Source organism: Thermobia domestica, chromosome 10 (assembly GCF_964235325.1).
Source record: "Thermobia domestica chromosome 10, izTheDome1.hap1.1, whole genome shotgun sequence".
NCBI lineage: Eukaryota > Metazoa > Arthropoda > Insecta > Zygentoma > Lepismatidae > Thermobia > Thermobia domestica.
In genome coordinates this window covers 96,207,758-96,235,465 of record NC_137463.1, presented here as the reverse complement: position 1 = coordinate 96,235,465, position 27,708 = coordinate 96,207,758, and the positions used below count along the sequence as shown (strand labels likewise).

The 27,708-nt window shown below is 36.8% G+C and overlaps 1 protein-coding gene across 3 annotated transcripts in view; it reads right to left on the bottom strand.

Annotated features, from left to right (window-relative positions):
• The window catches only part of Nct (Nicastrin), a 133,322-nt gene that overhangs the window by 42,522 nt on the left and 63,092 nt on the right, over window positions 1–27,708 (bottom strand). For all 3 annotated transcript variants that reach the window (XM_081728290.1, XM_081728291.1, XM_081728292.1), the window contains exons 8-13: window positions 26,323–26,725; window positions 22,224–22,399; window positions 17,687–17,876; window positions 11,912–12,133; window positions 4,928–5,081; window positions 616–808 (exon numbers count right to left, since the gene is read on the bottom strand). In XM_081728290.1, the coding sequence (XP_081584416.1) occupies window positions 616–808; window positions 4,928–5,081; window positions 11,912–12,133; window positions 17,687–17,876; window positions 22,224–22,399; window positions 26,323–26,725 (1,338 nt within the window). The remainder of the gene's footprint in view (window positions 1–615; window positions 809–4,927; window positions 5,082–11,911; window positions 12,134–17,686; window positions 17,877–22,223; window positions 22,400–26,322; window positions 26,726–27,708) is intronic.

Below are 27,708 nucleotides of genomic sequence, written 5' to 3'. Positions count from 1 at the left end.
GTCCGTAACAGGTTTTCGTACACGACGAAGTCGACTAGCATCCACATGGGCAGGTAGCACAGTCTCTTTTTCACACAAAAGCCGACGCTCCTATGCGTGTCGTGCTGCTTCACGCCCATTGCCATCTGCACGACCGTACCTGATTTTATTCAACACTTCCAACACAATAACCGAACTCCTGTACTGTAGTGTATTGAACTCAAGTGCCACCTGTGTGAGAACCGAGCAACTACATATTGAATACCACCTTTAGACTTTCTAGACTGCTATATCTAAGCTTATTGGTTTTCGATATCTAGCGCTTGGAACTTACTGTTACCACGTTTTCGGCCCTCACTAACTTTGCCAATATGTCCAATATGTAATATGTTCATAGGATATTTTTTGATTATCTCGGTGTTAAGAATCACTTCCAGACGTTTGTTACATTAAGTTTCATCCTGTATACACCATACGTAATGTGTATGAGGGAAATAAACCTTCTGGAAGACATATGAATACAATTAAGCAAAGAGAAATAAAAACTGAAAATTAATTTCACGATCAATCACACCTGAGAATTCTTTTTATCCTAATATAGATTATAATATAACGATTACTAAAAAAAATACTTACGTATTACCAAATAGTAGTTCGGTCCTAGAATTAGTAAAATAAACAATGATGAAAGATACAACTAAAACAATCAGTCCTACAGAAAACGTCACAATCTCATGACTTCTGGATGGTTTAAGGAAAATTCGGACAGACATGGCACTCCATACTGATTCGCTCCATGATGAGTAATTTCCTGATTTCCAATCGTAACCTGCAATTGAAAGTAATTATATATAGGAAGGGAGAAAACAATCATGTTGACACCAAATTAAAATGTTACGAGCTGTTAATGAAGAAAAACCTAAGAAGCTAATTGCTCTTTTCCATTCAAATGGCTGGAACCATACCAGTCGAAAAGGTCTTCTCCTTATATTCCCTTTTCATAATCTCATTGCAAATGTATATCGACCCTTTCAATAATTCCTTTTGAGATATTTTAGAACTTCTAAAGACGCTAATAATACTAATAATTTCCATCAGTCTTACCTTCTTTCTTTTTGTTGTACACAATATATTTGCGGTGAAGAACATTATGACAGTTGAATTAAGTAACTGGAATAACCATTTTTTATTCTTCCACCATAAAAAAGGCAAATACACTACTAGTGTGAGTGGGCCGGGAATGGAAAACAAGTCGTCTCCGGCTTACCGTGCTGGTCTAATTATCAACACACTACCCCAAAACATTATCTTTTTAACCTTTATATCCCGGGCAGGAATTTGAACGAAATCTTACGACTCTTATCTTGGGGGCATTGGTGAACCCCCTAATTATCACAGGGTAATGATTGAAGCAGGTACCACTTGCGTAATTCCCACCCTACTCATAGAAGAAGAAACAAAAAAAAAAAAAAATCCTTTAAAAAATATGAAAAAATAGAATTTCGGGGGGCGTGGCAACCCTTACAGTCACCTACGCTGACAAAATGAAGCTAACGTGTAGCAATACATATGTGACAATAATATATTTTTAAAAAATGATAGACCCCAAAACCGCTACGGAACAGAAAAAAGAAATTTCGCTCTCTTTCAAGTACCTTATACTCTCATCACTAGACAAAAGATGGACAAAAGAATACAAGATGGACATCAGAATTAAAGAGGACAAAAGAATACCATCTTTGCCTCTTAGAATTTTTCATCACTGTAACCTTACATATCAATATATCATTCTTAGAGGGTAAGAGTTTGAATCTTTTTCAAACAATGGACAAGTTTCCTTAACATAATTGTGCATCAAAATATAAATCAATTTTAATACTCTCTTGCGACGATAGGAGAGAAGGAAGTATGGCGATCGCGAATATATGGATTTGATTTGAGTTTAGCGTCCTGTTTAGCAGCAAGGCTACATGAGACGTGGACCTACCAGCTTAACGTGGGACTCAAACCACATCAGCTTTCGCTGGAAATCGAACCCGGATCTCCCATGTTTCTTGACCTTTGTACACCTAAAAAATGACTTCTAAATGCCTGTACATTTGCCCCTACGTCCATACATTAGCCTACAGGCCATACCGTTCAACTTATCCGCACCAACTTTAATTTTTTTTTTTCAATAAGACACTCTAGGGGATTGTCGAATTTTCTTCCTTCGCTTAAAATAAGGATTAGAAGTTATATTTCTGGGCATTCAGCACCTGTGGTCTTAAGCCCGTCACATATGAGAAATGACATCCGTCGACGATCACACTACTCAAGAAAGTGCGCAAGGAAGGAAGCGATCTGGGAACAATGTGTTAGCTACCATCTCGGCATTTACCTGCTGTGAATAAGGCTGGTCTAAAAGGCCAGGGTGTCTACTAAAATTCCAAAATGAAATTTCATGACTTTTAAGTGACCTTTTCTTTACCATATCACACAATTTCCTAACATTCTCAAGAGCGAATTTGGGTGCAAATTAGGCCGAATTTTTATCCATGCGATAGAAACGTACTTTGCTAGCGATTTGGTAGCGTCTAAAGCCGACCATAGACATTTTTGGTGGTGAATTTTGACGTTTTATAAAACAAAATTTTCCAATCGGCACTTACATTAAAAAAATCGTGACTCAAAAGCTAAATTTCGTGACTATTTCGTGACTTTCGTGACCGATAGACGCCCTGAAGGCTTTTACATATTTCTGACTGAATATCCTGACCGGGAATCGAGCCAATATATATACAGTATATGAAATGGTATTTTTTAAGTTTCGAGACTAGTTCTGTTTACAAAAAAGGTACTTTATTTATCTACGTTTGCATAGTGTCGCCTTCAAATTAATCACCTTGTACAGCAATAGAGCGCACGTAGCGTTTCTACCACTGCTGGAATGTGCTCTGGAAGTCTTCTTTTCGAAGCGTATATCAAGCATCTTCAGCTTCGGAAAAATGGTGAAATACACAGGAGCCAAATTTGGCCAGAAGGTGGGTGCGGAAAGCGATCACCTTGTTTCTAGTGAGAAACTCACGAGTGAGGAGGGCACGGCGACAGGGTATATTGTCGTCGTGAAGCGTACAGATTTCGCGCGCCACAGATCCGTCGCTTTCGCCGTATGTCCTCCCTCAGATGCTTTAAACTTGGCAGTAAAACTCGCTATTGACGGTCTGGTCCCTGGGGACGAATTCGTGAAGCACAATGCTGCGAATCTCAAAAAAAGATGAGCATTAACTTGATCGAGCTGCGGACCTGCTTCGCCTTTTTCGGTCGTGGAGATGACGGGCTTTTCCACTGTGACAACTGTTGCTTTGATTAGGGTCGTACTTGTACACCAAAGTTTCGTCACCAGTAATGATTCTTGATATGAAGGACAAATAGTCCATGGCACGCTAACGAAGTTCTTGGCAGACCAGCCTAGGGATAAACTTGGCAGCAACACGTCGCATGTTCAAATCACGCGTGAGGACTACTAGCACTGCTCCGTATGACACACCGACAATGTTCTATATTGTTCGCCGATGATCCTCATGCACAATTTGCCGAATGGTTTCGATATTTTCGGGTGTTGTGCTCGTTGAACGTCATCCTGATTTCTCGTCATCTTCCAGTGATGTTCCGCTCTTAAAAGTGCGCGTCCCACTCAAAATACCTCGAACGACTCACTGCAGCATCGCCATACACTTGCCGAATCATGTCAAGCGTCTGTGTGGAGGATTTGTTCATTTTAACAGAGAATTCCACTTTTGTTCGTTGTTCTAACTTGCTATTTATGATGAAATTGCAGATAAGGCACGTGGTCAGAATAGCACCATCTGCACAGCACAGTTCCTGATGTACACAGGATGATGTCTCTTGGCACACTGACAAGTCGCTGCTTCCTGTGCCTGTGCGTACAGTCTAGTGTTGCCATCTCACACGTGTTGCGAAACTAGTCTCGGAAGTTTTTGATATCACCTAGTGTATATTATATATATATATATATATATATATATATATATATATATATATGGACAGTTTACTAAAAGGTGAAAATATTAAAAAAAAAAAAAAAAAAAAAAAAGATTTTTTCGAAAACGGTTCTAACATTTTTGTTTATATTTCATACATCAATATTTTATAAACAACTCTATACTGTGGTATAGGTTATTTCTCTTAAGTAAAATCTACAATGGGTAGTTTACTCATGGGGATGAGTTTTTTTCGGACTATCTTTTCAAAAACGACTCAAGCGATTTTTACCAGATTCTATAAATAAACGTTTCATTAATAACCTGAGAATGCCACAGCTTACTTGTCCTGAAAAAAGTTTACTTTTGGTAGCAAATTTCTTTTCGGACGATTTTCTCGAAGACGATTCACGCGATTTTGTTCAGACTTCATAATAAATACATATTTTATTAATAATCCTTTAATGTTTGTAAATCACTTCTCAATGAGAATATCCATTTTAGTAAAAAAATCCTCAAATACGATTCGTGGGATTCTTTTGATATTTCATAGATAAATATTTTATTAGTGACTTTAATACATGGAATTAACTCATTAATATATGGGATTAAGTCATTTCTTATGAAAAAATTCACAAGGAATGGTTTACTTTTCAGGGTGAGTCTTCTTCGGACGAAGTTTTCCAGAAACGCCTTGTAATTTTGTTCATATTTTACAAAATAATGTTTCAGTAATAACTGCAGGATAACATGATTTAGCTAAGAAACTGGAGCCAAAAAGTTTAATGTGGTGGCCAATACATTATATTTTTAGGCATTTATGTTCTGTCTGGATTTTTCAATTAGTTGTTTTCATCTATCATAAGAATATACATATCTAGGTTACGTCAAAATAATTCTTTAACATTACATGAGTACCACTAATGATGAAATACTTGAGGAAATATAGTTACATTAATAATTACCTTCAATGTCAAACGCTGGACTCACTGCAGTTGTATAGTTCATAGTAGTTTCAACACACACTCCAGTTGCATTCTCGGCACGTTCACAATCTTTTCTCCACAACTCATTAACATCGCTTGGTTCACAACCTTTCATCCATAAATAATGAGTCTCCTGCAAAATATTGCTTATCAGAAATAAAGGTAGAAACAAAAACCTTCTCTGCACAGGATTCTGTGAACTAGGCTAATAATAATGACAAATGTAAATGAAATACGGTAATATCATGATTAGGGTGAGAATACGCGGGTTTAAGGTTACAAACACACAAAGTGACAACTGCCGCGCTCGTCTACGCATTCTATCATAACATAATAGAAAATACACACGAAACCGAGGAGCAGAGCAGCACAAGATTTATTCGCGACATTTTAGAAACAAAAAGCCACATCGACATTCATTCCATAGTTTTTAATTTGGAACCAATGTTCGGGAAAGAAAACTTCGATCGAACACACAGCACAAGAGATAATTACGAAGATGGATCGTAAGTCTTGCAATATTCTGCTATACAACGTATCTGTAAATTTATTACCGTACAATGAAAGTAGATTAACATTCAAAGTATAGCCCCTTGTGTGGAACTCTCTGCAGTCATCTTCCTACCAGTTCTTACATTCTACGTCGATACTAAGTAGGCGCGTCTTAGTCTTAGAAGCAAAAAAGACAGTCACTGTTGTTTCCATCTTCTGCTGGTTGGTGAAGCATCACGATTTCAGGAAGTATACATGGACCGAAATGGGTAGTAATCCGAGGGTGAAAGGTCAGGACTATATGTAGGGTGTGGCATCAGTTGGATGCCATCGATTTCCTGCGGTTTTTGTTGCGTTTCTCGACCCAAGTGTAGTTTTGCGTTATTCAGTTGCAGCAGGGCACGCTTTCAGTGCACCAATGCAGGATATTTCTGGCGTAGTGTATAGCACGACGATACGACCGTTAGGAACGAACTCGAAGTGAATTATGCTCTCGTAGTTCTACCACATACACAGCATGACTTTATGCTTGAAATTGCCTTGTTTGACGACCGGATGACCCTTGTTCTATCACTACTTTTTAACATACTTTTCGTCGTATGTGACAATGTTTCAGGAAACAGAACAAGCGGATTTTGCAACAGCTGTCGGCATACATCCGCTTTCCTCATGGCCTGAGCTAGAGCCAACTCATGTCGCACAATGCCGCAGCTCCTGATCGTTTTCCCGAGTTCCTGAAGATGACGCATTACAGTGAACCGTGACATGCAGAGTTGGTTTGACAACCGTGTACTGGTGGATGGACTTTCCTCAATAGCATGTTGTATGATTTCAGAATCTTCGAAATCTGTTACCCTGGGGTGACTAGACCCTGGTTGATATCGGCATTTTTACAAAATGTACGAAATTTCTAGAACCAACGAGCTGCTATACTGTGGCTCACTGCACCTCCCTTTCTCGTATAATAAATGTTTTGGGTTGCTGCCACAGTGTTCAAACTCACACAGTAACAGTTCATGAATCAGATATTGTTGAGCAATCATCGTCAATATCACTAAAAACTGACTTGAAGATATTGACGGAGTGGCGCCCTCTACGATGAATAGTCCGCTTGCCAAACTATCTCTTAGGTCAATTTGACCTTGTACTTACAGTCGATCACAGTGTATCCACGCGCCTGCTGTTCGGATTGTGGAAATATTGCAAGACTTATGACTTACCCTTTTACTATCCAATGTCTTATTCATCTGTGATTATAATACCTCTAAGACGGAAATTCAAATAAATTAATAAATAACACTCCAAATATGTTAACTACAGTTGCTTTACTTCAGATGCCACAAGAAAAAATAAATAAATAATATATAAAATGAGTAAAATTAGTAACAAAATTGTTCTTTAAAATTTCAACTTTAGTTTTGCACGGATAGGTGGATCAAATATGAACGAGTCTTGATCGGTTAAGCTTCGGAAGGATAGCTGGATGTGATTGAGCAGGTGCGGTCGGTAGGTGGGCCTGCCGAGTCAGGAACCAGAACAGCCAGATTGTCGCATGCTTCGTTTAGTAACCTCCACGATGAATGAGAAGAGTGTGCCAATGTCAGTTGCGCAACGCATAATTATCGAGTTCCTCGCCCAGGAAAACTTTAAACAGACCGAAATTTACCGCAGACTGCAGGCCTGGCTCGGGAATGATACCCTTTCGTGGGCAAGAGTAAAGGTGTGGTGCAACAGAATTCAAGTAAGGCCGTGAACGTGTTGCAAATGAAGTTCACTCCCGTCGTCCTCGCACCAGTGCGACTAATGACAACATGGCACGTGTTCGTGAGCTTATAGAACGGGATCGATGTGTCACTATACGTCAAATTGCATCACAAAGGCGTTGGGCTTCTTCAAAATCACAGCTCGGTGAGATCCCAAGCTGCTGAATGATGATCAAAAAGCTGGACGAGTTCGCATTGTTCCATTGGACTTGAACAAATGAATAAATAAAGTTATTCAGGGCCGCAGGGTTGGCAAAAACCATGTTTTTTATTGAAAAAACAAACAAAAAACGGTTTTTTGGTTTAAACCCGGTTTTTATGATTTAAACCAGGTTTTTTCGGTTTAAATAATTTGCTCTATGTATTTATATCACATATGGACAGAAATAAGTTTGATTTGCCTTCGTGTTATTATGCAACAATCAGGTTATACTGGAAGGGGTCGCATAAGCTTAAATCGGAATCCAAACTGCTTTTCGGCTTACATCTTAGAGAAATTGTCCTCCATTTGAATTCGAAACCGGGACAAATTGGCCACAAATGCGATACGTTTGCCCACTCACTCACGAAGGACTCCTGATAAAAATACATTGTATTGATTTTTATATACTTGTTAACCCTTAACGAGTTTTCGTAACCATTTGGTTACACATTTTTTGATCTTGCATATTGCGTTTGAAGAGTATTATTTTCAGGAATTGTTTGTTGTGGTTATTTGTGTACATACTTTCCGCGATGGTAGGGCATCTATTGCCCTCTGGTGACAATTCTCATGAATTTTACGCCGGAAGTAGTCTGTGGATATGTTGTTTTGCAAGCAGTGCCGAAAGCAGACTGAAAAGTAGTGAACCGTTAAGGGTTAATATAATTGTCAAGAGTAATTTCAGAAGGACAAAAAGATAAAGTTTCACAAGTGAAACCATTATACAGAATTACATATGGACAATTTCAAAATACTGCAGAGTACAGAAGAACTAATTTAATCCAAGTTAGTTCACTACGACTTTTATTAGTCCAAGTTAAAGAAATACAACGACTTAATTTGCATATCAGTAAGAAAAGTGAATAAAGATACAAATTATTTGAGTCTACTTTGGGTCTGACACATTTATACATATATAGATACCAAAGATACTTCTGATTTCAATAAATGTCTATCGATTGGTTTGTATGACCCCTCCCCCAAAAAAGGGAGGACGGCATTTCGATGTATTTTATCAATAGTAAACATTATTAAAATGAAACAATATTTAGAATTTATCTTTGATTATAATTGCATAACAAGAATAACAAATTATTTAAAAAATCACAAAAGACACATTCATAAACTTATTTTTAAAAAAAGTTGCTTTTGTAGTATAATCTCTTTGAGTAATGAATGGGGAATTTAGATCTGAATATAATACGAACAATATAGGGAGTGAAACGTGATAACTCACAAACGTGTGTTCATCAAGATTTTACTAACACTTACACTTTTATGAAAATATTTCGTTTTTTGGTTTAAACCAGCCAAACCTGCAGGGCTGCCTAAAGTTCTTTGTTCAAGAACATAATACTGATTGGGAGAAATGGCTACCACATGTTATCTTTACGATCAACACTTCTATAAAGTGAAACTAATATTCCTCTAGTTTTCTATTATCCAGATGCAAAGCCCGTACACCATCAGAATGCACGTTTGGACGCAAGGATACTAAACAAGTAGACAAAAATAAGTTAATTGCATTCAGGAATAAAGTAATCAGCAGCGAACTAACTTGGAAAAGGCTTACATGAATCAGAGAAAAAAAAAATTATGATAAAAGACAAACATTTTTTCACCCAGCGGAGATCTTACATTGGTCTATTACCCTACAAGAAAACAAGGTCATCCAGAGACCTTCACTACTTCCTACCAGCGATCTCCAAAGATAATAGAAAAATTGAATCCAAATTTGTATCGCGTATAATTACCTCCTACATTCAAGAAAAGGATACAAAAAATATCCATAGATACAATTAAGCCATTTTACGCCGAGTGAACAACACCATTTTTGTCAACACAGACTTTACAAGGGCACAAATAAAGAAAACAACAAAACTAGAAGTACTCACTAGCTGCAGAAGTAAAGCGGAAGCAGAACAATAACAACAATAGAAGAATTGCACTACCACGGTTAAATCGTCTTTCTTTATTCACTTATACAATTCTTCTCATCCTATTATTTAACTTGGCTGAATCATTCTTTTTCCATTCAATTTATGAACTGCACGCTTTGCACTCTTCCTTCTCATATCCGTTTTTAAAGAGTCAATAATCAAGGTAAGGACGAAATACAATACTTTCTTGTTTCCAACATTACTCCTACACTGCGAATTACATGTTTGTCTATTACGTCATTTTTCTTTTTCCTTATAAAGAATTTTCATAAAATCAGGCTTTTGTTACTTTATACAGAGTGGCCAAAAATTCACCTTTTTTATTTCCTTCTTTTTAAGATGATGCTCCCGAATCTGGTTCGGATTCTCTTTTTTTCTTCATTTTAAAATCATAATTAAATATGTGCGCCTCGTATTTTGTAAGTCTCGATATAAAAGTAAAGATTCATCATTGCGTCCGGACATTTCGCTACCATTAAGAAAGGATAACGACATCGGCGCATACTATTAAGACTGATATTTCTCCGATATAAATAGATCCTCCCGGACATGATACTAAAATACACGCCGAACCTGTTCATCAGGAACCTCGGATTATACTCACAATCAGTGACTTAGTGTACTTATACTAAATACAGTGATAGCATTTTCTGACCACTTTAAGGGAGATGATAACAGCGTTTTCATCCTGCTTAGTTGGAACAGAACTAAAATATTATTACCATTTTCTTATTTTTAATATTTCAATACAAGTGTTTTTATGTAATTCATGTTGTTTTAGTGTCTTCACACTACAACAGTATTTTCTGTTACAACACGATAATGTGTCATATGTGTATGTTTTTTTTAAAAAATAATCTTATAGATTATTTTTTTTTTACAGTATGGGGGTGTAAGGATCCCACCTTTCAGTGAGTGCTATTTCATTGAGTACATGTTACATCTATAAAACACGTGCAATTGTTTATAATCACCAATTCAAGCAGACAATACACAGAATAAACAGGAAGACACGAAGCCTGCACGATGAAACCCAAGGAGGGACGAATTACCCACGAGTCACTTATAAAAGAAGACCAGAAGACGTCTAAATTATCAGTTGACCCTGATCGCATAACCCACAACACATGCTCCTGTGGTCGCCCTGGACGCAGGAGTATCACCTTACCTAAAATCCCTGGAGGCTGCCATTAGTTAAGGCGGTTACCAATAATACCATATCTTATAGTCACTAGACACCCTGGAGGCTGCCATGAGCTAAGGAGTTCCATTGCAGAAGTATTTCTTTCCTTCACCTTCACTTGTGATAGACACTGAATTCTATTTCCCGGACTATTATTGGCTCTAGCAACTAGACAATACAATATATAAACGGAAATCGGTGATTTTTTTTTTTTTTTTTTTAATCTTCACTGTGCTACAAATAAATATAATATTTAGATCTCATAACTTTATTTAAAGAAAACAGTTGCTTCAGTGTATGAGAGAATATTTTGTGATTTCAACAAACGTTTGTATATAGATCGGCGGAAGATTGCAGAAGGCATCCGAAATACAGTTTCAATAAGTAAACTGAGTGCATTTAGGTAAGAAATTTATGATTGCTAATTGAACGTAAGCAAAATATACTAGTATATGTCACACTACTAACCTTAAAGTACTGTGACTTTACAAGAAATTTATAGTTTTCATCACTAAAGTATGACTTATCAAAGTTTTTATTGCCTAACTTATGCTTATCCAATATAAACATAACTAAAATAAGCTAAATTTGGCTTACCAGAACTAATTACAGCTGCTTAAGCTAAACCTGCACATGCATTTAAATATAATCTCTTTCTATTTGCTGAAAAGATATTTTAACACAAGAAAATTGGCCACTTTTGAGTGATAAACGACTGTTGTTATATCTATAATAATTAATCTAAATAATACGCGGAGCATCACATTCTAAGTTTAAAAACAGCTGGTTCTTTAAAATAAGAACTCCTTTAAAGGTGTGTATTTTCTTTCACAACTGTAAGTGTTTACCGGTTTATTAAAAGTTCGGGGCCATATGCCAACTCCGTTGTAAGAATAATTGGAGAAGAACGAAGTTGTTGGGAATAGGTGGTTTTTAATCTAAAATTATCGATTTTTCCCAATCACACTAGCTGTTTGAGCTCCACATTGGTAAGATGCCTTATGCTAAATGAAAAACCACTGTTTCCAGTTCAACAGGTTGTTCCCTTGGGCCCTCACCATACGAACAATACAACATTGCTGAGAAATATATCTGAGGTGTGCTAAGTTTCCTCATAATAATTTGCACGTTCAACTTGTCATTCTTGTGTGTCCTGTTTCGTTCGAACAGCTTGATGAGCTAGAAAACATTACTTTTTCATTTACCATTTACTTTCTCATTTAGCTGTGGACCCCAAACTGCTGGTGTAATTGGTGCAATTGGAACTTTAGATCGAAATTTATAACTTCCTTTTTTTTTCATTTTTTCGCATCTTTACTCATAACGGAAATTGGCTTATGGCCCCCTGACTCTTGATACACCTGATATATACACTATGCTTACCTTCCAGGGTTCATTGCGACATTCCTCTTCTGTTTTATTTGCTTTCATAGTTCCAGTAAGTAATGCCAAAAGTTGTCCTGTTAAGTTAGTGATCCGATTACTTGCCTTATACACACCAACATAAAAATTAGGAGCTTCCGATGGTAGCTTAAGATTAAAACTGGCCGCTTGGAAAAGGCTACAATTTGTAGTTACCAAATAACAATACATGAGTTCATCAACCTGCAAGTAAACAAAGATATGAGTGACACATACATATACCAAACTGTAAAATAACAATAACTGAATGTGCTATTGCTATTGTCTGATCTGAAGCTCTGAAAATCAGTCAAATTACAAAAACTTCAAAGTACCTGGATAATTCTACTGAAACCAACATGAATTTCTATTGTGCACAAACTTTTGAGAACCTCTTACCATCATCGGGGTGGGGGGTAAAAATACTAACCAAAGATTATATTATCGGAGAAGGGAGAGGATAAAATGAATTCAAATACAGATAAAGACATAATAAACATTATAATAACACATAGAAAGAAACTAAGAATAATTTTTGAAACACCACACCACTGATCTGCTCAAGTAATTTCATTTCTTTTTCGAGAAATTTCTAGTGCATGAATCTAATGCTCATCTAACTTTTATCTGAAGTCCGAATATCTATATATATTAAAAAAAAAAAAAAAAAAAAAAAAAAAAAAAAAAAAAAAAAATGCAGATTTGTGAAGCAGTTGTTTGGAAAATTTGCTTCTCTGCATGTGAAGCAGATTTTTTTTTTTAAAAGCATGATTTTTCATTTCTTTTATGTTCTTTTAGTAAGGATTGATTGGGGAAGATCATTTAACCCTTTCTTACGTTCTTTAATTCTGATGCATACATACATCTGCAAGAAGAAAATTTATATCCTTATATATTCGTATTCAATTTACTCTTCCTGATTTAACTTTTGGGCCATTCCAAGTTCCAAGAGTTCCGGTTTTTACCAGAAGTACATTATGAACTGAAGACCATTTAGCGCAAGTTTCAGAATTTTTGCACTTCCTCTACCAGAAATATTCAAGTGCAAACATTGGCAAAATTCCATTTGTAGCCATGTTTGATACCTTATAAAATCACCATTGTTCATTTCTACGATCTCCTATTTTGTCCAGCTGTACATTGCGTAGAGACAAATACGAAGTCCATATAGGACATTTTTGGCTCAACTCCTTCCCAGAATTTTCAGAGCTTAAAAATGAACCTGACTGATGCTCACTTATGACTTTGTGGTATTATTTATTAAGGCATCTGAAACTGAAGTGATAAAAAGTTTCTAACAATGTATTAAAGGTCACTCCTTAACTTTTTCACCGGTGTCTATCTCATATGTGTACCCATTTTCATTTCTGAGATGTATTTTGCGTGCATCCTGATTTTCTCATGATTTGCCACACGTCACATTGGTAATATGGCCGCCGCACAGTGCTTCCGATCACAAATCTAGCGGTACAAAATTAAGAACAGCAACGCAGTGCAAGATATTGTCAGAAAACATCATTCATAAGCGACAACCAGCATTTCTCGTGAGACATAAATCCGGATATTGTTAGAATATCAGAAGCATGCTCTGGAGTGAACCAAAAATACAAACCCTGTTACCTGTAGAATATATTGACAAATAATTGTACATCGACTACACAACTTGCACAGTGGGTACTGATGTTTGCAGTCCGTGAACAACAGAGAGGAACCATAGTGTGTTGATAGTTGCATAGTGTGTTGAAATCGGTTACAAACAAGTGAAAGTCTATGATTGAACTGACTCTACGTCGATAACAACAGACATACAAATAACGGGAAAACCACACGAAAGACACAAACAAAGATACCAAATGGAAACAGACTAGTTGTTCCCTGTCCATTATCTTCATCAACAACAGTGTCAGCAGAAGTATTGGTGTCATCAATATCACATCATGTGTCTTGAAGTCGTTGCAGTACCGCAGAAGGTATATTGGTACGTCTCTTCACACGTTTCATTCACAACTGCTGACAATCGGGTCCGAAGAAATTAAGAGTGTGTGTATCACATCTGTTATTGTATCATACCTAGAAAATTTACGCGTATGATGCTCCCTGAAGTATTTATAGTCCTTATTCCGGGCTTCTTGCGCTCCCTCCGACATCATTCCAATAGGAAGTACGGCTTCTGTTATCAACTGTACACCATGAATAGATATCTTATGCACGCTTTGTGGCATATAATACCACGGATACTTCTGGACGTATAAGTCTGCTGTGTCGAAACAGTAACTTGCAAACGCATCAATGTTAATGCTATAGCTACAGGCAATTGCTTTCAGAATGGTTCCAAAGCGCCGAATCAGCTCTTTCTCTACGCCAGTAATAGCAGACGCTAAAGCTGGATCCGCGAAGATCCTCCGTGCACAATTTCCATCATTGGTCGTACCAAAATCTGGTTTTGGTACATCGACAACAAGTCCCATTTCGTTGCGGAAGCGCTATTGAATGCATCATTTTGTCGTCAACTTTCGATTTGTTTTCCTTCCGTATTTGCTACGATTGAATATCTAAGCGATATCCAATATGAAGGATGCACTCGAAGCACTTAATACACGTGTGAAGGCTGGATATCCCCAGAGTCAATCCTGTCGCATCTGGATATTTTGTCCGAATAAGGCCAGATTGTTCATCTGAGAAGGGGTTGCTCCACACATACAGTACATGATAATTTTGGGTTGCTTTATTGGAGAGCACGCTATATGTCTTTCCGTCTACCATTGTCAGAACGAGTTTGTGATTCACGAGAATTGCATGCCCGTCTATATATACCACCGTGGGAGAGAGGGCAATGATTTGTGCTTTGATGTTGTCGATTTCTCTTGTTATTAACTTTGGACTCTCCTTCTGCAGAGTCACTTTGATGGGCCGACAGAATTTTGTCGACAAAGGCAAAGGATTCTGCTATAATATTAATTTCATCTCTGGACTGGAACTACTCCCAACAGCAGAAGCTGTAGTCATCTGCGGTGGTAAAAGGGATACAACAAATACATTCGAGTCATCAATATCCTGATGCGCAGCCACACTGAATTGCTTATACTGACTTTGCCCAGAAGCACCATCACAGACCCATTTTACTACCAGAGTAACACCTGAAAGTATATCTAAACCTACACGTACTTGCTGAAACATCTGTTACACTGGCACTAAACGATGTACAGTATGCTCAAGCAGCTACCGTGACCTCTGCTAGCAGGTGTACCTCTGCAGAGTAGTCGGTGATCCTGATATTCTCTGGATAGCAACGCCTTTTTACTTTGAGAAGCAAATGATAATTGGGGAAGATATCAGCATTATGAGCGATACTTATTTGACGCATAGAGATATAATGGTCTTTTGTAAATTTTTTATCCACATAAAACGCTAATGTGTCGTCACATGTAATTTTACTTTGTTTGGTGGAGGCCAATACGCCTTTTTCATTTTCGTGGCTCTCTCTGGGGAACAACTTGATACTTGCTTCACAATTTGTGCAGCATCACGCCCACCTGTTGAGCGTAGACTCATTTCCGCGGCAAGAACAATCTCACCAACTGTATGTGTTTCCACCAAATGCTTTACTTTTCGTTTTCTATATTACTCTATATTCTCCTCGAACAATTTTCGTGGCCGACCTCGTATGCTTTTTGTTCTTCCATACTTTCACGTTCCACAAACGTCATCTGCACATTCAGCCACTTATTGTTTTGTCGCAGAAATGCTTTTCATACATAATGACACTTTACCCACTTTCCTTTCAGTTTCTAATAAAACTCAGTGCTTTTCTTCTGCACTTAAACACGAATGTGGCCCTCACAAGTTTGCATACCATACTTCGTATATACTCACACACACGGGCTAATCTCTTTGATGGGCCATCTTCATTCCGCCACACATCGAACAACTCTCATCTTGGAATTTCATCCGCCATCACTAACTTATTAATATAAACCGAAGCAGGTTATAAGTGGTTACAAAACTCTTTTACTTCTGTACCCAAAGGGTTCATGTCCACACTGAATATCATTTCACCGTAGTCTTTTACAGCCTTTGCTTTTGCCGGTCTGCAACTTTACTGCAATCGTCACCAATTTGCACTCACTACATCTCTTGCGACGAATGCACACGTTCATAAACGTTCACGGTACGACGAAGATGTGTGTAGTTTCCCTTTGGCAAAGACACAATTCGACTGGTGAGTGCCTTGCATGTTCACGGATCATGTTTAGTGAGCACCTGCTCAGCAATTATCACGTGCTCCAACTGACTGTGATCTACACATGACTTCTCAATGCTCTTACAAGCAGCCACGTGTTTGTTTCGGGAACTATATTGTGGATCGCAGCTACACAACTCTTAGGATTATACCAAGACAGTATTTCTGTGGTTTGGTTAATTATGTATTTCCACTTTTTGTCTTGCTAGATTTGTGATCGGAACCACTGTGCGCTGTGGCCATACAGAATGGAATCCGATATTTGTAATTATACCATTGTATTTACGAAATATGTACCAATCTATGTGCAAATTACCACAACTTTTAAAAATTGTCAGGGGTGGAATGACTCATTTTCTTAATGCCATCATATAGTAGAGTAAGCCCACGTGGTGCCAGCGTTTTGATGAATATAAGAGGTTGCCTTAGTTAAGAGACAGCGGACCACGGTTAAATCCAAAAATAATGGTGCTGAGTCCATCAGTTGATCACGTTATCATTCAGTTGAATCTGTATCATTTGACCAACCATAATCTTAATGAATGTTGCGCCAGGGAGTTTGATTTAGTTTTGGTACGTTTATCTCCCGATGATGATACTTCACTTTAGCTTACAGACAACAAAATTAATCGATCCAGTTAAAAAAAATCGGGTAAAACAAATACATTGCTTCAAGCTCCACACATAAATGATTTTAATGACTGGAGTATAATCCAATTCCGTGTGAAAAAAAAAGCAAAAATTTCATAGAACTTGGTGTTGTATTAGAAAAATGAAATCTAGTTTTACGTTCCATATTAAAACCCTTTACGGCTAAAGGAGTTAATGATCAATGAAAATTAGTGAATATGAAATAATTGACAGAATGACAATATATGAGGAAACGGGACAAACCCGAAAAAACACCCAGGGACACAATGCTATTACCACAAACTCTTATAATAGCCTAGAATCGAAAAAGAGAACCCTCGCAACACAGGTGGGCGTTCTAGCACTAATCCACTGTGCCCCCCTGTGCATTTTAGGTAAGTTCGTACCAGGAGCAAATTTCCAAATTTACCCAATTTTGTAGTTCCAATACATTTTGTAGTTTATATATCCCGATTACCTAGTACTGTAGACAACTTCTGATGACCTTACGCAAGAGGTTACAGCAACTTAACAGCGAAATGATCACCTCTAATGAGAGGCTGGAGGTGTGAGGTTGTGAGAAGTCTTTAGTATAAAGACATAACCATGGGAAGTTAAACTCAAAATTTCAAATTTGCTCAATCTCAATTACGCAATGTAATAATTAAAGAAACTATGAACACTTTAAGAAAATACGAACTCAACAACTCTTTTGCAGATTGATTTCAAGATTAAATAAAACATTCTACAGATATTTTTGGCAAAACAAATTCAAGTTTCAATAACAGGAACTTAATTTGCAATTTATATCGGTTTAGATTTGTATATTGAGTAAAATTACAACCATCACAAAATTTTGAATTTAATTTAATTTTCGTTTTGCTTACCAGAGAAACATTAACAGCCATATTCCTCGTGCTATTTGTATTAGTTATAAGGAAATACAATGTCCTAGCTAATGCTGTTGACAAATTGGCAATGAAAGCTTGAATAGAGTTCTTTTCCATGTTATCAATACTTCCATTCAGGTACGTGTAGTTTAACTGATCATGGTTATCATATACGCTGTGATAATACCTGCAAAAGAGAAAAATATATATTTTACACTATACACTTACGATCATTATTAGAAACCCTTTTTTTTTTTTTTTTTTTTTTTTTTTTTTTTTTTTTTTTTTTAAATCGAGCAATTCTGACCACCTTACTTAACTCTCATACTTAGCACAGATGGCCATTAATTTGCAAATTTATGCTAATCATGACGTCTAAGATAGCGGGACACATTGCTCATATGAAGAAGTGTAGAAAATCCTTAGCCAAAATCTTTGGGTCGCCTAAGATAGTGTAGGAACCACAGAAAGAAAGATTAGACGTCAACAAAAGGTTATACCCAAGTAAAAGGAAAAATCATACTGGATTTGCTAGGAACAAGAAAGAATCTATCCAGATTTTGTTTCGGTAATAAATATTCGAGTTTACTAAGACATTAGTCACGTACTTGAAGGGATAATACCTAAATATCACCTTTGCTACCGTACTGGCCCGAGAATGTCAAGAGTTCCTTCGTGTCTATGTGGATAGTGTACACGACTTTAACGTGGGAGATCCGAGTTCATTTCCGCGGGAGCTCACATCTGTAGGTTCATGTTTCATATAGTCTAGATGCTAAATGGGACGCTAAACTCTAATGCAATCCAATCCAATGCAAAAATCAGCCACACTAGAAAAACTAACTGTGAAAAGTTGAGATGCGGCTTAAACTCAGAATCAAACAATTAGCTTTTACGACATTTCGTCCTACTGTACGCTGCTGAAAATAATTTCTCATTTCGAATCTTCGCAACTCACACTTATCACATACCATACAGAATGAACCATTAATCTTAAAACGCCCTTGAAACGTTTCAACTAATAGATAAAAGACGCTGAAATTTTGTTCGATGCAAATATGGAAGGGGAAAATTGTTTGACATACTCTGCAACACCACAGATTTAAAGTATGTTCCCAACCCAACATGAAGTTATTTTTCTTTCAAACAGCAGTACGTCAGATTATTACATATTTCAAATCTAAATATTGAAGGGAAACTTACAATATTATATTCATTATTCGGCGTTACAAACTAAAGATGATACATTATCGCAAACATTCAAATTCTGGAGACTTCTACCTAGTCATCTCACAAGTTTTGCCGTAACATTACTTTGGTATAAACGGAAGAAAAACAGGAATATATGAAAAATTAACTCCCTACTTATTACCTAGGATGCTAAGAATACACTACACTGATTGTTATTCAAAGTGATCTCTGGTTTTCACACATGTTCTGAAATGGCATTGCCAGTTGCCATTCGCAGCACGTATGACACTCAAGTTACGAATCTTAGGCAAAGACACAAGTAAAATTGTTCACTGCACATCTTAGGCTTTTCGTATCTTGAAGAGCAGACTCACTCCATTCCATAGTTTATAATCTAGTGGATTGAAATTGGGACTTAATGGGTTTACACTTTAACATTTGTTTTGACACTTTTACAAGAAAAATGCATCTCTGTTGCACCACAATATGACACACCCAACCATGACAGACGAGAGAACGCGTACACCCTGATATTTTGTTTGTTTTGTTTCTCTTTAACTAACTTCGTTACCAATTTCTCTATTATTGGTATATCTATAAAAGAAAATATTCTTGGGAAGCTGCTTAGGTTTCCACCACACTAACTTACTGACAGACTACTCGCTATGACTACACACCCATTCTTGATATATGAACAAGAGCCCATTTGGCCCAACACTCCGTCGCGAACATTAACACCACAAAATATCAGTTAACTTTCTGATCTACTATTTTAGTTAATTTCATTTCACCATCTACCTACAATAATAAACAACTGAATAACGGAATTCCTCTTTTACAATACTATGCCCGATTATTTTCCCATCACTTTCTCATTTGTAAAGAGAATGTTCTTAGGTCCATAGTGCGCATCCTAACGTAGAAAATTATTCGCTCTTTCTAGTCTAATTGTCTTCAGACAGCTAATTGTGTAATAGTGTGAGCAGCTAACCAGTGCTCCGGCGCTAGACCCGCAGTCCCAGGTCTTCACTAAGAACCCGACACGCATTCCTTTTAGAGATTTTCATGTCATACGAAAACGTTCGTTGTTTCGGTATAGCAGTCCTGCGAATTCGTTCTCCCAGTCTTTTGACCACTACCGAGGTATGAATCATGAGTTGAGTTGAGTTTAACGTCCCTTTTCAGCAGCGAGGCTATAGGTGGAACAGATCTTTCTCTGTCAACAGTATCAAGTTCGTCATACCGCTCAATGGTTCGATAAATAAACCTCACGTTGATATCAAGCGGTTTCAGCAGCTTGAATATTGTGCTCGTTGAGTGAATGCATTTATGTAACGAATTAACTGGTACTCTATTCTCTTGTGAACCATTTCGTGACACTATCTCACAGTATACTAACACTTTTTTTTTATTATTTCACTTCGATATTCTCCCTTATCAGCAGCATTGGTTAGCCTCCGCGGTATTTTTTTGGTCAAGAGTCTGTTCTATACCGGCAAATGTGTGACACAACTTATGAGATGTAACATTAATAACGCAGATGAGACGGATGGGGAAGCAAATCCGAAGTACTTTAACGTGAAATATATTATTATAATATAAGCATTTCGAGTAAATACGAACAAAGACACAAGGGATTGAATTTTTTTTTTTTTTAAAGGCTTTATTTCGAAAGAGAGTTCAGATTTGTATCACATTGAATCACGTATACTATTTTTAATAGATGCATAGATCATAATTCCGTTTACAGTAGCTTGGTATCTCAAACTACTCTGGAGTCATGATAAACACTGGTAAGGTTTGTAACACTGCCTAAAGTTAAGTGAGTATGAAAATTAGTTGTTACACAACTACCACAATTAATTGTTCTAATGTTATAGAAGCAAATAAAATAACTAGTTACTTTTTAAACTGTAAATGACCACATTACTTGAAGCAGTACAGCCATCTCATCCATGTTAATGAGAAGAGTCTGCTATACTAGTGAATGTTGAAAAAATAAACGCTACTGGCCTTCTTTCCTTATGTATTATCATTCAAATAATTACAAGAATCAGCCGTAAGTCTTGCAATATTCTGGTACACAACATATCTGTATTTATTACAGTACAGTTAAAGTAGGAAAACATTCAAAGTATATCCCCTCATGCTGGACTGTCCTACCTGTTCCTACCTTCCTACCTGTTCCTCGATTTCATGTCGATACCACGTCTTATCCTTAGAGGCAAAGAAGTCAGCCGTTGTTTCCACAGCCTGCGGTTGGTGAAGTATCGTGATTTCAGGAATTGAACCATAGCCCGAAACAGGTAAATAATTCGAAGGGACAAGGTCAGAATTATATTCAGGATGTGGCATCAGTTGGATGCCATCAACTTCCTGAATTCTTGTTGCGTTTTTCGAGCCGAGTATGCCTTTGCATTATCTTGTTGCAGCAGGGCGCAACTTTAGTTCACCAATACTAGATATTTTTGGCGTAATACAGCATGCATCCACTCCAACTACTTGGAATAAAGGTCGGCATGGAGAGTACATCCGTTAGGAAAGAACTCAGAAGAGAATTATCCCCTCGCAGTTCCACCACTTATATAGCCTGACTTTATGCTCGAAACGGCCCTGTTTGACGGCCGGTTCTATGTGGAAGTTGGCCCTTATTCAACCACTGTTTTTGCATATTCAAAGTTCGGAAAAACACCCACTTTTCGTCGTATGTGACAACTGTTTCAGGAAATCCACATCACGTGTATTTATGTAGCAACTGTCAGCATACAACTACTTTCCCGTGCGCCTGAACTAGGATGAGCTCATATGGCACAACGCAGCAGCTTTTGATGGTTTTCCCGAGTTCATGAGGGTGATGCACAACAGTGGACTGAGATATGCCGAGTTGATTTAACAACCGTCGTGTTCTGGAAGACGGATTTCCCTCAATGGCGTGTCGTATGACCTCAGAATCTGTTGCCCTTAGGCGACCAGAGCTTGGCTGGCTTGGCATTTTTTACAATTTCTGGAACCAACGAGTTGCTTTCTGCGGTTCACTGCACTTTCCCCTTTCGTATTACAAATGTTTTGGATATCTGCTGCAGCGTTATGCCCGAGTTCAAATTCATATATTAACAGTTTACGTATCAGAAATTATTGAGCACTCGTCGTCATTGATACTAAAAATTAAAGATATTGACGGAGTGAAGATTTCCGTATTAAATAATTCGCCTGCTACCTCTTGGGCGAGGATCTTGTACTTACGGTCTATCACGGCGTATAAATGCGTTTGCTTTTTGAGTTGTGAAAATACTGCAAGACATGATATTCTTGTAAACCGCTTGATATTATAAATAATGCATACCTGTTACTATATCCTCTTTCATGGTCCGTTATAACTACACCAGGTATATTCTCATTAGTTTTCAGAAAGCTATGGAGGGAAGAAGGAGGTAGATGATATTGTCCATCACGAGCTTCAGTCATATTTATGCCAACGTTTTCCGCTTCCGCCTTCATTTGCTGTATGAAGTCAGTTAACTGAAATATATACGAGAAAAGAAGTATTATTTATAATAAAATATTTCTTGTGAAACACTTAATATTGTTCTCTCTCTCACATAAATATTATTTTCCCCAACGCCGACAAGAATAAACTAAAATCTTCACGCAGGTCTAGTGACTAGCCCGCGCGTCTTTGGTTTACTAGGTCCCGATGGGAGAGCACTGAATGCATTACGTGCTTTGGATTCCACTTTAAACTGTAAGTCCACGTCCCATAAAGCTTCAGTGCTGAAAGGAGACTCTAAACGTCAATAATAATAATAATAATAATAATAATAATAATAATAATAATAATAATAATAATAATAATAATAATAATAATAATAATAATAAAAGCAAAATTGAGAGAACATACAAACAATTCTTCTTACCCTATTTCGTATCAGAGCTTTTTCCCGGGTTCTCTCGTTTCCTTCCACATTCTTACAACTTTGTAGGTTTATTTATGTCAAGCCACGCGGACTTATACTTTTTTCTATGAATCTACTAATGCAGTTTGCTTGAACTATGTTATATTTGTAATGTTCATTACAGTGCTAAACATACTTCGAATGCAGTTTCGTATTACTCTTGGGAGTAAGAACGAAGTATGACGATGCAACTTTTGCTGTTTACCAATGATGAAAAGGTTCACTGACATAAAAACATTGTATTCATCTTGAACATGGGCGTCCAAAGAAAATTTTCTAGGTGGGAGATGGGCATCTCCCAGGTTGCTATATTGCGTTTGGTATTTTTTTTTTTATTTGTATTAAGAAAATCTTAAGAAATTTAATACATATTCATGAGCCAGGGGATGGCGGGTCCCTCCTGTCCCCCTTCGGGCGCCCATGATCTTGAAGTAAACGGAACGCAGAAAAGCAATGTCAAAAACGTATACGGATGTATGTCCTGCTTGATGCTTTCAAATTCGATAAAAAATGAAATATTTCCATTTTATGTCCCAGGATTATGCCCTTTAAGCTAAGAGAGACGGATTACTAAGGCAAGCGAATAATGATGAAAGAATATGGGAGGAAACAGGAGTACTCCGAGAAAACCCACGGATGAAAGTTTTGAAATTCATAACAAGTACACTAATAATGAACTTACTCTCAGGCATTATATTTAAAGCCCTATTCCTACTTAAAATAAAATGAACCAGTGAAGACCTATCCGTGTTTCGTGGGACACATTTTAATAATAATAATAATAATAATAATAATAATAAAAAGGTGGGTAATTCCATATAATATAAAACAGGAATAAACTCCCCTATTACACTCATGGCTCAAGAGTCAGCCGTCCTGACTGAAGATTTCTTTAACTTTCCTCAAAATATGCCACGTAAATACTACGATAGTACCTCACGTCAGGAGCCAGATATCAAAGAAAGCGCCTTTATTAGCCATTTTGGCACAAACGTTGTCACACACACATATAATCAATTATCATCTCCTACAACCTATATGCTTTTTTTTTCTTTCTTTTCTTCTTTCTCTTCTAATATCCAGAGGGTATAACATTACAACAAAATGCATTTTCCGCGGTTTGCGTTTGATAATATAGGGCGACGATGTCCCTTCAAGTTCGAGCTTGAAACGACGTCACATGTTTTGGGGTAGCGTACAAATATTTCTGCCTTTGCTTCGCAAAAATGGAAGAAGAAGAAAGTTTATTAGTACTATTTGTCGATACTTTAGGTTTACAGTTTATGCGCACATATAAAGAAATAAACATTTAGTATTGCCCATTTCCTCTCTCCCCATTCTCCTCCTTACATCCCCAAAATTTTATATGATTTACTCTGAGCCAAATAAGGGAAATGAATGTTGTTTTAGCTGCTATTTATGTAAGTTTGTTGCATTTTTATTCGTGAATGGTAATTAGGTGGTGTTACTTGAGTGAAGTGCTTGTATATTAGAAGGATAAGAGTGTTGTTACTGAATATGATTCTCCGAAAGTATCTCTTTGTGTTGTCATACAAGGTTGAAAAATATTTTTCCCTCCTAACTACTCCAGATATTGCAACAGAACTTAGCATACGCATTACATATAAGTCATAGTATTTTTCAAGGTAGATTATACTCGGATATCAGTATTCGGGACTGCTATAATGCCAAATTTCCTCAATAAATAAAGAAAATAAAATAAATTAAGAGGAAAATTTCGCTATTTTCCCCAATTCCCACATTATGAACAGACGAGCATGATGCCACTTGAAAGCTCGTTTCATTTTGAAGAGAATGACGTATTAACGATGGTACTTGGATAAACAATACTGCTGTTGGAAGCTTATTTTGTATATCTTACGTTTTATGCATTTATATATGAAAAAATGAAATATTTGAGTTTTACGTCCCACGATTATGACGGTTAGGCTAAAGGAGACGGTGATTATGAGTAATGAATGAAATGGTGGAATGAAGGAAGTGGGAGGAAACGGGAGAACCCCGAGAAAACCCACGCACACGGTGTTTGTCCACCACAAAGTTCACTTGGCGGGGACTGGGATCGAACCCGGGACCCCAAGCACCAGAGGTGAACGCTCTGCCACTGAGCCACTGCGGCCCCCTATTTATATATGAAATTTGGTAATATTTTTCAAAGCAGATTATGTTAGGGTACCTGTAGTCGAGGCCGCTTCAGAAGACCACCAAATTTCAAAGGGATTATTTGGAGGAAAGTTTCTGTTTTATCCCAAATTTCCCTTCTTATATGTCATCCACACATATGGATGATATTTGAAAGCCTGTTTCATTCTGAAAAGAATGATCTATCAGCCATGATACTCCGATAAATAGTATTGAAGCTAGCTACTTAACTGAAAGTCAACACTTTCCTCAAAAAATGCACGAATCCAGAAGGATTACTAGATCATAAAATAAATAAGTCTATTTTTTGGAAGAACTGAAATGTTGGATTTTTTTTTTCTGTATCTCATTTTCAGTTGCCAATTTGCTTTCTTACAGTATGTTTTAGGATCAATGGATCTTTGTAACCTGCGATAATTGTACTATACGTCACATATTCCATCAAATACTCAAAATGAATTCAGGAGTTTCCCGATCTCCTTTTCAATGCAAATATTCTCGTTTTTGTGTGCGTAATTATCCAGGCATAGTTTGAGAAAATAGAGGTAGATCTTTAGTAATTTCCTTTTTAAGTGAAGCATTTGTAGGTTTGATTCCAACTGTGGTATTAAAAATTTAGAGTCTGATTTGCGTATTTGTAATTATCATAAGAGAAGATTTAGTTTCATTTTTAGTGCAGTTCTTTTTCCATTCGTATGTGTGTAATTATCCAAACATAGTGTTGAAAAATCCTTATTATTTATTTGCACTAATGCGCGGGTATGTACTATAAAAACAAAGGATGGTAGTTGCATTGCTTTTTGCCCCAGATTACAGTTGAACATCGTTACAAAGAGTTTGATCGAATTCGAACTAAATGCCTTGTGCATCATTTCCAAACATATTTTTTCCCACATATTCTGTTCTAGCTGAAGATCTCCTTTTGATAAATTCATATTTAAAACAAATTCTGAAACTAGGCGTACACTCTGAAACACGATTGAAGAAACTAATTATGATCACATTAAGATTATCATTTCAATCCAAATTTTGAAGTATATTTTTGGAGGCGCTTTTCTTGGGGAAAGGGGTATTGTGGGTTTTAGGGAGAGGGAGGGGATCGGGAAAATTCCAACAACCTTATTTATCAGTGTAACAGTTCGTTGTGTTCCACATAGATATTTAGATTTTTATACGACTCATTTAAATTCTGACCAATTTCTTTAGATGACATCGATTTCTTGAATATTTTGCTGAACGAATGAACTTTCAGATTCTTTAAGAGATACTTACTCACATAAATATTATTACGAAAATAATGTGTACAGTATAACTCAAATACTTTACCTTATGACGAGATAGAACTTCGTTTTTGTGAGACTTCGGTACATGAAACACAAGTTGTTGATTATTCAAAAATGACACCTGATTCAACTCGATCATTAACTTTATATGGCTTAAGTTCAATGGAGGAATGTATTGTGATGCATTACTGTCACTTCTCACTGGAAACTCTCCTCTCTGCATATCATAAACAACACGACTTGATCCAATGTAATCATAAGATTCCCCATTTAAGATCAAGAATAACACATTTCGTCCATGTTTTTCCTCAGGGGAAATCATTTTAGATAGAAGATTCGCTGCCGCTAATAAGGTAATCACTCCTGTGACAGGGGAGTCAGCTCCGGGAAATATTACATCAAACATCGTAGTAGTATCCAATCTAGTTGTAACGACGATCACGGAACTGAAAGGAGATAAAGAATTCTTTATTATTATTTTTAAAGTACATTCAAAATTAAAATAATTTTCTTGTGTAAAATGTTGTAGGTCACATATTTCTAGTGTATATTTATTCTATTTCACTGCATTATTACGCTATAATGCTATCAACTAAAAATAATAATTTAAATTATTTCATACAACAGAAAGAAACTACAACCTTAGAGTTGAGTAGAGCTTTTGCGTACGAGAAAATTTGCTTGTGTCTTCCCCAGTACCATTTAGAAGTGTTTCTGAACTATCAAAGCCGGATTAACCTGTTAGATAATAAGCAACAAATTCAGTGCCTTTCATATATAACAAACTAATCTTGATAGCAATGTACAATGGAACAAACGGAATCATAAGCAAGCAGCAAATGTAGAAAGCTTACAAACTTGTTTTTTTCATCTAGTTCGAAAGACTTCTTGTCACTCACCCATAATAGATTTCTCTGAGAATGGGATGAATAAAACTTTAGCTCAGTACAACGTCTCATGTCTCTACACTATATCTTCATGGGAACAAGATGAAAATCATGCCATGAAGTAAATAATGAACCAAGGAAGCCAGGTACGAAATAACTCACATACAATGAATTCGTCTGTAAAAACTGAACTGGGATATCAGCTATGATCCTTACTTTAGGATTCAGAAAAACATAATGCCCTATAATTGTGTGACTACAATGTATCATCTTATGACACTACACAGTAACATCGAAATATTTACACCGCGTTTCTCTTTAGCACTAAATGACTGTAGCTTACAAAGTTTTTGAGATTATAGTTTTGAAACGAAGATCTGTTCAATAAAATGTAAGAATATTTTCAATATTATCAAGTAAACATGTTTTCTGTTAAGTCTATTGAATACCTGCGGGATACAACACCTTGTGTATCACATACTCAATGTACAGGCAAACTGTTCACGTTTGTGAACGAAATTCATCCCCATCAAGAAACTATC